The sequence below is a fragment of the Bubalus kerabau genome, chromosome 6 (genome assembly GCF_029407905.1).
Source record: "Bubalus kerabau isolate K-KA32 ecotype Philippines breed swamp buffalo chromosome 6, PCC_UOA_SB_1v2, whole genome shotgun sequence".
Taxonomy (NCBI): Eukaryota; Metazoa; Chordata; class Mammalia; order Artiodactyla; family Bovidae; genus Bubalus; species Bubalus kerabau.
This window is the reverse complement of record NC_073629.1, coordinates 20,569,079-20,581,728: the sequence shown is the minus strand read 5'-3', so window position 1 is coordinate 20,581,728 and position 12,650 is coordinate 20,569,079. Positions and strand designations below refer to the sequence as shown.

The 12,650-nt window shown below is 49.7% G+C and overlaps 1 protein-coding gene across 1 annotated transcript; it reads left to right on the top strand.

Annotated features, from left to right (window-relative positions):
* Positions 1–3,140: 3,140 nt before the first annotated feature.
* ANXA9 (annexin A9) lies at positions 3,141–12,005 on the top strand. The gene is made up of 12 exons (XM_055584377.1): positions 3,141–3,226; positions 3,403–3,499; positions 4,028–4,122; positions 4,372–4,485; positions 5,029–5,119; positions 6,306–6,385; positions 6,551–6,610; positions 7,047–7,131; positions 7,270–7,365; positions 7,452–7,510; positions 11,217–11,339; positions 11,564–12,005. The coding sequence occupies exons 1-12, from the start codon at positions 3,152–3,154 to the stop codon at positions 11,624–11,626; spliced, it is 1,038 nt and encodes a 345-aa protein (XP_055440352.1). The 5' UTR covers positions 3,141–3,151; the 3' UTR covers positions 11,627–12,005.
* Positions 12,006–12,650: the final 645 nt, after the last annotated feature.

Below are 12,650 nucleotides of genomic sequence, written 5' to 3'. Positions count from 1 at the left end.
TTACCACCATAAAATAACATTATAACATATGTATTATTACAAATTAGTAAATATTTTACCATTAAATGGTAAATATTTTACCATTCAACGCCCAGCACTCTCCTAAAGTGCTTTACATGTATCTATTTAATCCTCACAATAGCCTATAATATAAACACTGTTATTATCACCAGTTTTTTTTAACCTCTGTTTTGACAAGGAAGAAACTGAGGAGAGAAATGTTAAGGTGGTTCCCAGAGTCACACAGCAGACCAGAATTCTAAGTCAAAGGAGTCTGGCTTCAGAACATTTGCTTTTAATCACCATGCTGAAACTGCATCCCATTTTTCAGGCTGCCAGATAAAATATAGGACACTCAGTTAAATAATTTATTAGCATCGTGCATGAATGCTAAGTCGCTTTAGTCATGTCCAACTCTTTGTGAACCTATGGCCTATAGCGCGCCAGGCTCCTCTGCCCATGGAATTCTCCAGGCAAGAATACTGGAGTGGGTTGCCATGCCCTCTTCTAGGAGCTCTTCCCAACCCAAGGATCAAATCTAGTCTCTTATATCTCCTGAATTGGCAGGTGGGTTCTTTACCACTAGCACCACCTGGGAAGCCCTATTAGCATTGTATAGCCTTGCTTGGGGGACTCCCCATGGAGGGCTGCAGTCCATAGGGTATCAAAGAGTCAGACACAATTGAAGTAACTTAGCACGCACACACACATTCTATGAAACATGTGGGTCACATTCAGTACTAACAAATTATTGTTATATTTACTAAATCTGGCAATCTTAGTTTATAATGCACGTCTTAGAATATTGTTTATTATTTTAGATGTAATCCCATAGAATGACCTATTGGTATAAATCAGGATCTGGGGGGGTTTTTTTGGCCACCCTGCAGCATGCTGGATCTTAGTTCCCTGACCAGAGATTGAACCGTGCCCCCTGCAATGGAAGCATGGAGTCTTAACCACTCGACTGCCCTATAGGGCATTTTTCTGTCTCAAATGCCATCACACATATTATTTCATTTAATCCCCCCAGGAAGCCTATTTCCAGGTGCTGCCAGGATTCCCCCTCCAATCACCCAACCCTCCTACTCCCCCAAGCCCCACCCACAACACTTCAAACTCTCCCATTATCCCCTTTTTTTTCCCCTAGGTAAAGAAACAGAGACAGGAAGACCTGAAATGACTAGCTGAGGTTATAGAACTTAACAAGTGGCAGAACTGGGACTGAACCCACATTCTTCAGCAAAAATCGGTGCATGCTTTCCCCTTTAACAGGAGAGAAAAGTGAGGTGCAGTGATTGTCACCATGAAAATCTCCCTTTACGGCACCTCCTAAGGCCTGGTCTGCTCTGAGGATGAGCGGCCGGTCCTTCCTCAGGGATGCAGGAAAACCTTCCAGGGTAGGAGCATGGCAGAGGAGTGCAGATAGCTTCTGTGCCCAGCCCCTGCCTGACCTGTCTAGCATTGCAGGAAGGAGACTGCTCCCAGGCCCTAGGGAGTTGTCGGTGAGATTCGAATAATTGCCTGTTCAGGGGCCCCTTTGGCTCCCTAAGACTGTTTACCTGCTGTTCTGTGCACTGACAGCCTCCAAGAAAGCTGCTGGAGTTGCATCACCTACCGCTAAAATAGTCCTGGCTGCTAAAAGGCAGCAGCAGGAATCTAAGACGCAGGGACCCAGGAGCCTCTTTCATCTCCCTGTTGCCTTTTGGGCACACGATGCTTCTGTCCACGGGGATTACCCTTCTCATTTTCCTCTCTTGACTCTGCTGATCTTCCCCCACTCAGAAATACCTGTGCTCTTCCTTCCGCAGAGGTTTACACAGTCTCCCCACCCTACTCTTTCCATCACTCCCACTCACTACTGCTCCAATAAGGCAATCATCAAGGAGTTCTGGGTTGGGACCCCTCTGGGGTGCAGGCTGGGGTGCCCCACTGGTATGTGCCCCAACAGGTTTTTCTCTGTCAGCCTCCAAATCAGCCTGGAGCCTGTCTGACCTGCCCCCCCGCAGGGATCTGGAGTCAGAGGCAGAGCCAGGTCAGAAACTGAACTCAGAGACTGGGCTTCTGTGGTCCCAAACCAGCCCCACAGAGAAAGCAGTGCACAAAGCCTCCTGTGTCAGGGCTAAGCTGCTGAGAGGCAAGCGGAGTTCTCTTGTTTGGGCTGAGGCCAGTTCCTGGGAGGAGAGATGCTGTAGGGAGGTGTTTGCATGTGGGACACGGTACAGCCTGGTCCTCTCCCACAGTTGGGAGGGGCCAGAGCCCGAGGACGGTGGGGCTAGTCTGCTGCAGAGGTCATCTGACTGGCTGTTCAGCTTGGGCGGCACATACCGCTGTCCTGTACCAGGCCACACCGGAGCTGGTGCCCACACAAGGCACCGCGCCAGAGTCTGACGACACCCACTTTGCCCCCAGCACCTCTGGGTAAGCACTGGACCTGGGCTCTCATGCTGGGGGAGGGGGGAGATTGGTAGGAACTCGCTGATCACTTGGGGGAGGGAGAAAGGACTTTTCTAACATGAGTGCCTGAGTCCTTCTCCAGGTACCCATGTACCCACAAGAACACACACTTACCTCAGCTCAGAAACTGTGGCTGCTGACCTAAAGATTCCAGCGGGAATCTCCGAGGGAGAAAGACACGCAGCACAGTGGTGGAAGCTGACGGGCAGGTGACAGTCTCACTTGTAATCTGGGGCTGACGGTGAGGGGAGGTGCTGTTATTTCCCACTCTGCATACTTAATCCTCACCTCCTCCACACTGCCCCAGGAACAACCAGCCAGGCCATGGAAGGGAAGGGGAGGTGGACCTCAGGAGGGGATCATCCATCTCAGACCACGGGGCTGGGGAGCCTGGGGACCAGCCCTGGAGTCTGGGAGGGTCTGTTTTGGTGCTAGGTCTGGCAGCATCCCTGATCAAACCTTGCTTCCTAATGACGGTGAGTGGTGGGGAAGGTGGGGGCACCATTCTTACCTTCCCCTTGGGCTCCCCAACCTGCCAAGCAGGTTGTTCTTTTTTTCTGCAACAAGGGAAAGGAGTGGGCAAAGGGCTCCCAGACTCCCAGGCTTGGGGGTCATAAAGAGGCCCTGAGGGGCTAGCGGGACGTTCCCCTCAATTGGCTCCTATGTCCCTCCCCCCAGGGCAGCCAGTAGCACCATGTCTGTGACCCACGGGAAGATGGGACTCTCCTTGACTCAGGAGATCCTCAGTCACCTGGGCCTTGCCAACAAGGTAAGGGCTGCTGGGATTGTAGGAATTATTTTTAAAAATTATTTTTATATCAATGCAGAGGCTGTGGGGTGGGATGAGGAGTAGGAAAGGAAGATCTAGCCTGAGGCTATGCCAAGGGCCTGGCTGGGTCACTGGGGAGGAGCATGGGCAGACTCTGGTACCCCCCTATCTTACAGACTGCAGCTTGGGGCACCCTGGGCACCCTCAGAACCTTCTTGAGCTTCAATGTGGACAAGGATGTACAGAGGCTGCTGAAGGCCATAGCAGGCCAAGGTGAGCCATTTCCCTCTGTGCTTGGGCATCTATCTTTTGGAAACCAGTCTGTAGACCAAGGAGCCAGAAGGAGGAACTAACAATACTCAATAGATGTTTGTGGAATGCCTTCATTCCTGTGTGTCCGGTACCCAGTAGGTATTTATCTCCATTTTCACAACAGCCCTGTGAGGCAAGCCATACTATTTCCGTTTCACAGATGAGGAAATGGGCTCAGGGAGGTCAAAAGCCTTGCCCAAGATCACACAGCTCAAAATATTGCATAGCTGGGATTCTAAAGCAAGCCTGTGATCCCAAAAGGCCATTTCCTGCACTGTACCAGGCCACCTTTGCTTAACTTTGGGTCAGATTTACATGCCATTGGCAACTTCTTCAGGATCAAATGGTGGTAGGGATGATGTAGCTTTTCCTAGACCTTGTCATCTCCTCCTCTGGAGGCTTCAAGTCAAGGACTAAGGGGATCTCAACTCTGTAAAGACCCTGACAGGGCTCTGCCAGGCTCACAGGCCAGCCCTCACCTTGGTTCAGGTGTGGACTGTATTGCCATTCTGGACGTGCTGACCAACCGGAGCCGAGAGCAAAGGCAGCTCATCTCTCGAGCCTTCCACGAACGCACCCAGCAGGTGAGACCACACTGATTCCCAGGAGCAGTGGGCTGGGATGAGAAGCTCCCAGGAAACTTGGGCACAACAAGAGCAGTTGAGACCAGCTGAGACCAGCCCTTACCCCCTGCTAAACCCAGTCTGCTGGGGGAAGGGAAGTCTGGTGGTTAGGTCTGAGATGAGAGCCAGCCAAATATTCCCAAACCTCCTCACACACCTGGGACTCTCCCCCTCATGCTGTTCCTCTGCCATGGGGACTGTTTCTTGTAGGACCTACTGAAGTCCTTGCAGGCAGCACTCTCTGGCAACCTGGAGAGGATCGTGGTTACTCTGCTGCAGCCTGCAGCCCATCTCGATGCCCGGGAATTGAGGACAGCCTTGAAGGTACCCTGGTAGCTCAGCTGGTAAAGAATCTACCTGCAGTGCAGGAGACCCCGATTCAATTCCTGGGTCAGGAAGATCCCTGGAGAAGGGATAGGTTACCCATTCAAGTATTCTTGGGCTTCCCTTGTGGTTCAGACAGTAAAAACTGCCTGCAATGTGGGAGACCAAGGTTCGATCCCTGGGTTGGGCAGATCCCCTGGAGGAGAGCATGACAACCCACTCTAGTATTCATGCCTGGAGAATCCCCATGGACAGAGGAGCCTGGTGGGCTGCAGTCCATGGGGTCGCAAAGAGTCGGACAGGACTGAGCAACTAAGCACATTGAAGAAACCAGGAGAGGAGCTTTGCCAGGAGTGATGACCCTATTGAGGGAAAGAATACGTTGACTGCCTTGCCTTTGCCCACTCCAGAGGAGTGGACTTGGCAGAAGCCCCCTGGAAAAGTAGTCGCTGTTGACCCTCAGAAGGACAAGTGGTCAGCGTCTGCTCCCCACCATTCTAACAACATGGCTCAGTCTCAGAGTGGCTTCCCAATTTCTTGTAGGGCTCAGGTTCTGCTGAAGATGTGGCCTTGGAAATTCTTGCCACCCGAACCCCACCCCAGCTGCAGGAGTGCCTGGCAGTCTACAAACACAGTAAGAGTGTGGAGGATGGAGCTCTAAGAGCTGGACAGGACAGTCTTCGCCTCCCCTGCACTCCCTGCAGTGAGCCCTCTGGGAGCCTTTCTGCTTCTGTTGTTCCCTTGGGGTCTCTCCTCCTCCTCCCTACCCCCCTCTGCCGGGCTCAGTCTCCCCAGGGAGACAGCCAGTTGTCATCATTAAAGAGAGAGAAGCAATCATTAACTGTCATAGTCTGGGGTTCCAGGGTGGATCCCGAGGTAATGACAGTGTTGAGCCCTGTGACCGTCCCAAGGGCACCCCAGTCACCTTCCCAGCCCCTTGCTGATTCTGCCATCACACCACATCCCAGGCTGAATGGAAGCTCGATGCAGCCAGGGGGAAAGGTGGGGACCTGCTCTTGTAGGTGTCAATTCTCGGCCCCTGGCTGCTGTCCCTGCAGTGACTGCCACATGCCTCACCCACTAATTGGTAACTAGTTTTTTTCTCACCCTCATCTTAACACACCCCCTCTTTTTCTTGCTTTCCCCAGTTTTCCTTTGATGTCCTACCTCAGCCTATCTTTTTTTTTTTTTTTTAGCCTATCTTTCTTTCTTTCTTTCTTTTTTTTTTAACTTTTTGGCCATGCCAAAAGATCCCGGGCGTGTGGGATCTTGGTTCCTTAACCATGGATGGAACCAGTGTGCCCTGCAATGAAAGTGTGGAGTCTTAACTGCTGGACCTCCCGGAAAATCGATTTTCTTAACCCCTCTCCCACCCCTTTTCCCTTCCTGCTTCTCTTTTCCCCTTCCTTTTCTCCCTTTCCTGCTCTTTCCTTTCTTCACATTCTACCTCCCTCATCACCTCGCCTCACTTCCAAGGAGGGGGCCCGGCCCTAGCCATCTTGCATCACGATATGGGCACCCCCATCCTCTTTTCACTGTCTGGCCACCACCCGAGTAACTGATTGCCTCCCGCCCCCAGCAGTCTGGCACCGGGAGATGAGGCCGCCCCACAGGGCACGACCCCACAGCGCACAGGTTACTCGCGGCTTAGAGACGCTTTCAGGGTGGCCACGGTGGTGCTTCTGCCTTACATCCTGGGAACTAGCGGCCATCAAGCAGGGGATGGCGGGACTGACAGGGCACAGGCATCTGACAGGTCCTGGAGGTATCCTCATTGGGAAAAATCAGGAGGATTCAGAGAGCTCCTGCTCCCATCCCAGATTTCCAAGTGGACGCTGCAGAGGACATCAAGTCTGAGACCAGGGGCATCTTGCGGGACTTGCTCCTGGCCCTGGCCAAGGTAAGGGGGACTGGTCTGGGCGGAAGGGAGTTATCCCACTGGGGAACACCCACCTGTAGTGTAATGAACAGGAGAGGGCTTTAGGGGAAGACCAGGGTTTGGTTTGTTGGTCTGGTGATAAAAAACTGCCCTCCAAAGAGTCCTCCTGAGAGTTTCTCCTCCTAGGGGGGCCGCGAGGCCTACACTGGAATCATTGACTATAACCTGGCTGCACAGGACCTCCAGGTGAGCAAGGGGCGGGGGAGTTTGCACCGTCGTGCACGTAAGACACTGTATCTTAGAGCCGGTGACCTGTGTACCCACTTGTCCTGCAAAACTGTCCTTGCCTTGGGAAGGAATCCTCAATGACGTAAGGCGGACATGGGCTGTCAGGCAGTGTCACGCATGGAGCTGTTTCCACTCATCTGGACTCTGACTCCTGAACTCACACATTCTCCTCTCATGGGTATTTGGGGATTATTTAATTCCTTCCACGGCAGGGGACATAGGTTCTATCCCTGGTTGCAGAACTAAGATCCCACATGCTGTGCTACACAGATAAATAAATGCAACTAATTTATAGGTTAAAATAAGCTTTTCCATGTTTATGGATTCTGGGAACACCATAACCGTGGCTCCCCAATCCCCAAACCAGTGATTCTGATTTACTCCCTGCTCCCAGGCATTAAAGCAGGCTGAAGGACCCAGCACAGAGAGGACGTGGGTCCTCGTCTTCACCCAGCGCAATCCCGAACACCTTGTCCGAGGTACACAGGAGTCTTCCGGTCTCTCCAACTTGCTTTAATGATGAGTTCTGGCTGAGGAAGGTGGGGAGGGCTCATCCTTCTCTGGGATAACCACCGCCTCCCCCATGTATTTTTCTAACTCCCTCCCGTGTGCACCAGTGTTGAACCAGTACCAGTGGTACACGGGGCATGAGTTTGAGAAGACTGTCCGGGCCCGTTTCCATGGAGCCGCTTGCGTGGCTCTGCTCAACCTAGGTAAGTGGTCTGCTTGGAACCCGTGAGGCAGAGGTCTCCTGTGGAATGGCGGTGGTCTCTCTCCATCTTTGCCTCTTTGCTTCCAGCCTCGGTGATCCGGAACACACCCCTGTACTTTGCTGATAAACTTCATCAAGCCCTCCAGGTAAGGCTGACGCTCCTTTCCCCTTGCTTTGGAACAGAAACGGGTGGGAGACACCTCCTGGGCAAGAGAGAGGAAGTTTCACACTGTTGCTAAGGTAACCATCTCATATTACTTTGTAAACATGGAGTAGCTCTCTTTTCCTAAGTTTACAAATTGTCTTGTCAAGAGTGGAGGAGGGAGCTGTGGTTAGAGATAAGTCCATTGACCCATCAGGGCCCTAAAGCTAAAATTTTTGGCCCAACGAATGTCTAGGTTGGCCAGATACAGATATGAATTTACTCTGTAAAGACACTGCCTTGTCCGGGTTCAGTTGTTGCCAGAATGAGGCTGGCGATAACACTAAAAAGAAGAAAGAAATAGCCGCCCGTTTCTGAGGGGCTCCTTGTGTGCCAGGGCCTCTGCTGAGCACGTTTCAGTAAGTCCTTACATTAACACTCCATCCTTGTTTATAGACAAAAAACTGAAGCACAGAGAGTTTAAGTACCTTGCCCAAGGTCACACAGCAGTCTCCCTACAATACACATAATGATCCTATAGGACAAATTTTAACTGCCACATGTCAACTCCTAGTCTATTCCATAGGTGTTGGTCTATACTATAAGCTATAGCCTACTCTTGGTACCCAAGATCACCTTTCTCCATACTGATCAGACTTTGTTCTATATAATCCAAACTTAAATTGGCAATCTTGGTTTGAGTAATTTCATAAACAGAATCCAGTCATTCTGCTCATTCAACTAGGTGTCCTAATACAACTGTCCCCCAAGGCCTATAAATAAAAATCCCACCCAAACTTTGAAGATGGAATAGTTTTTGGTACACTGGTTGAGAAACCATGATGCCTATTGACAACTATTCAAAATGTAACACAGAAACTTTCTTAAAACATTTTCCTTTTATTTATTTACGGCTATGCTGGGTTTTCACTGCTGTGAGGGCTTTCTTCAGTCGCTGCGAGTGGGGTCTCTGCTGTGGTGTGCGGGCTTCTCCTTGTGGTGGCTTCTCTTGTTGCAGGGCGTAGGCTCTGGGGCACTCGGGCTTCAGTAGTTGCGGCTCTTGGGCTCTCCAGCTCAGGCCAGTAGTTGTGGTACACGAGCTTTAATTGCCCCATGGCATATGGGATCTTCCTGCACTAGGGATTGAACCCGTGTCTCCTGCATTGGCAGGCAGATTCTTTACCACTGAGCCATCAGGGAAGCATTTATTTTATTATCCAGAGATTTCCATTTTGACAGTAGATTATTGTACTTATCCAATAAATCCTGTACTATTATAATGAGTGAACTCTAGGATTCACTTGAAAAGTTGTAGTTCTCTAAATTCCTGTCATAAAAAGAACCTGTACTCCAGCAGTGATTGTAATGTATTTGGATTATAGGACTTTAGACTCCTGGATATAAATTGTGGGTTTAATCTTAGAAGAAGGAGTCAAGAAGTGATGCAGGCTTATTTTTCTGGAAAAAAAAATTTTTTTTTTTAAAGAAAAACTCAGTCAAGATACTTCCATACTATTCTTTTGTGAGAAATACGTAAAAACATAATTGTGATAAATATTTATTCAGAAAAATGACCTTTAAGTGATGGCTGACTCAGGACAATTCAGTTCAGTCGCTCGTCGTGTCCGACTCTTTGCAGCCCCATGGACTGCAGCACGCCAGGCCTCCCTGTTAATCACCAACTCCTGGAGTTTACCCAAACTCATGTCCATTGAGTTGGTTATGCCATCCAACCATCTCATCCTCTGTCGTCCCCTTCTCCTCCTGCCCTCAATCCCTCCCAGCATCAGGGTCTTTTCAAATGAGTCAGCTCTTCTTATCAGGTGGCCAAAGTATTGGAGTTTTGGCTTCAACATCAGTCCTTCCAATGCATATTCAGCACTGATTTCCTTTAGGATGGACTGGTTGGATCTCCTTGCAGTCCAAATTCAGACCAATTTGAACCATAAAATGAATGTTCTTTATAAAGATCCTAGGGCAGTATGAGATGCCACATATACCCTCAGGTAACAAGAGAAGAATGATGTTTGATATAGGTTTATTGTGGAGAGCCACTTTACACACTGGGAATATTCACTTAATGAGCAACTCTTACCCCAGTTCTACAACTGTGGAGTACAAGAGTTGCAAGAAGGGAAGAATGGATACTGGGAAGCATTCAGCAATCTTTGTCACAATACAAAACCAATGGTACATGCCATCCAAAAGAGTAGCCATCAGGGAATTCCCTAGCAGCCCAGGGGTTAGGATTCTGTGCTCTGACTGCCGATCCCTGGTCGGGGAACTAAAATCCCACAAGCTGTGCAGCCAAAAAACTAATCAGATTAAATTAAAAGTGAAAAAAAAAAAGTAGCCATCAGGCCCATTGACAATTAGGTAATGAGTCCAGATAAAATATAGCATCCTATATTCCCTTCATCATTTTTTATTTGTTTCTTCTAGAAGTTATGATGTGTAGGGTTGCCATAAGTATGGGTTTCAGGCAATTTTGGGAAGGGTCTCGGAAGTCAGGTGCCTGAGGAAACTGAAAAGGAGGATATTAGAAAATGATGGCAGCAGCAGTACCAGCTCATGACACAAACAGGGTTTTTGCAACCAAAATACTTTATTTAGAAATCTCTCATGATAACATTATTATAATCAGTTATAGCTCCTGATTTCACGACACCTCTATTGGGGCTTCCCTGATAGCTCAGTTGGTAAAGAATCCGCCTGCAACGCAGGAGACCCCAGTTTGATTCCTGGGTCGGGAAGATGTCCTGCAGAAGGGATAGGCTACCCACTCCAGTATTCTTGGGCTTCCCTTGTGGCTCAGCTGGTGAAGAATTTGCCTGCAATGTGGAAGACCTGGGTTCGATCCCTGGGTTGGGAAGATCCCCTGGGGAAGGGAAAGGCTACCCAATCCAGTATTCTGGCCTGGTGAATTCCATGGACTGTATAGTCCATGGGGTGGCAAAGAGTCAGACACGACTGAGCGACTTTCACTTCACAGGTGGCGCTAGTGGTAAAGAACCCTCCTGCCAATGCAGGAGACATAAGGGACAGTGGGTTCGACCCCTGCCCTGGAGAAATAAATGGTGCCCCACTCCAGTATTCTTGCCTGGAGAATACCATGGACAGAAGAGCCTGGCAGGCTAGTCTATAGGGTTGCATAGAGTCGGACACTACTGGAGCGACTTAGCACACATATACCTCTATTATTTCTAAACTGAACCCTCCGTGACTGTCCTTAACCAAAAGGCAAGAGGCCTGTTGCAGGTACAGGAGAAAGAGAATGATGCTGAACCTCAGGGGTCTAACCAGGAGAAACCGATGACAGTTTAGGGATAGGGTGAGTGTCCTCCTTAGACATTCCCTGTTAATAGTGTCTTGACTATCATGCTGTAAGTCTTCACAGGTAGCACATCTCTATCCTTTCTTGAGTCCTTGCTCTTGGAGTGAGACTCTAAGCTAACGGCAAGGCCAGAAAAGATGTGGAAGGAATGAGTGATATTGCTGTAAATATTCCCCGCAGCAACTGATTTTTCCTGCCACGTCATCTCCCTTGAGGATGGACACAGATAATGTTTGCCCCTAGATAATGTATATTTCTCTTTTCCTTGATTCTCTCCTCACCAGCACTCCCTAGAAGAATTCACCGTGTGGCCCAATCCCTGCCCTGTGAGAATTTCCCTACCACCACATCCCCATTCTGTTTCTTCCTCTACCAGGAGACTGAACCCAATTACCAAGCACTGATGCGCATCCTTATTTCTCGAAGTGAGACTGATCTTCTAAGTATCCGAGCCGAGTTCAGAAAGAAATTTGGCAAGTCCCTCTACTCTTCCCTCCAGGTGAGGCTTGGCTGGTTCTTAAACTGGAGCCACAGAGCTTCATCTTTTACCTCCACCCTGCACACAGTGGAGCATATTCATGGCCTGGAGAACTCCTGGGTCTCTGGTTAATTTAGTGCAGAACTCTAGAAACCAAACAAGCTCTGGACCAGCACGAGGGAGAGAACAGTGCCTGAGCCATGATGGTGGCAGGTCTTTCTAACATCTGACTTTCCTGTCTGCAGGATGCAGTGAAAGGGGACTGCCGGTCAGCCCTACTAGCCCTGTGCCGGGCGGAAGACCTTTGAGACCTCATCCCCGCATGACCTTCAAGGATCTGAGATTCTCTTGTTTGGCTGAGCCTGCAGGAGACCAGTTGGGCCTCCAAATAATGACCCCTCACTGAGCACCACATGTTCCAGCTTCTTGTTGAGGCCAGAACTCAAAGTTGCTTTTAAATTCCTTCACCTCTCTCATTTCAAAGTGATGCCTGCACCTGGATCCCCTAGCTCTGTCCTGGGTGTGCAAAACGAGATCGCTTGGATAGTTTCTGTCCTATTCATTCTTCCTGAATTCTGGCCAGAACATCTCGCTGATGCTTGATTTCTTTTGGCAAACTTCACTGTCATTTGTGTTCCCTGACTGAAGTTTGGGTGGAGCAGGACACTGGCTGGGAGGAGGCCTTGAAGCTGGAGGTGCCTTTGATGCGCCCTTGGATATTCAACAGGAGGCCTGTTTGAGGCTCTGAACTGCAGTTGTCAACAACCTGCCTCCTCTGTGCATCCCCCTCACGCCCATTATTCTCTCTTCCCCAGGAAATTTCAGGCAAAATAAGTGAGAACCAGGAACCACGAGGCCAGAAATGCCTAGAAGTAGCAAAGGACAGTCTGTATGACCTGAGAAGCAAGTAGAGGATCAAGCTACCCTTTCCCTGAATGGGAACATTTGGGTGGGTTAGCGGGGCATACAATCCTCAAATTCATCTGTCCAAAGCTGGGACTTAGAAACCCACCTCCCAATTTAGAGTACTAGCTCCAAAAGAAGGGGCTTCCCTGGTGACTCAGTGGGTAAAGAATCCGCCTGCTAATGCAGGCGACACGGGTTTGACCCCTGGGTCGGGAAGGTCCCCTGGAGACGGAAATGGCAGCTCATTGAAGTATTCTTGCCTGGAGAATCCCCATGGACAGAGGAGCTGGGCAGGCCACAGTCCATACTGTGGCAAGAGGTGAACATGACTTAGCAACTAAACAACACCTGTGCATGCTAAGTCGCTTCAGTCATGTCTGACTCTTTGCGACCCTATGGACTGTAGCCCGCCAGGCTCTCTGTCCA

Excerpts from the sequence above, each read along its gene's own strand:
- ANXA9 (XM_055584377.1), top strand. The coding sequence starts at position 3,152 with ATGTCTGTGACCCACGGGAAGATGGGACTCTCCTTGACTCAGGAGATC. Across the intron at positions 3,500-4,027 it reads GAAGGCCATAGCAGGCCAAG|GTGTGGACTGTATTGCCATT; the intron begins GTGAGCCATTTC and ends ACCTTGGTTCAG. Across the intron at positions 7,132-7,269 it reads TCCCGAACACCTTGTCCGAG|TGTTGAACCAGTACCAGTGG; the intron begins GTACACAGGAGT and ends CGTGTGCACCAG.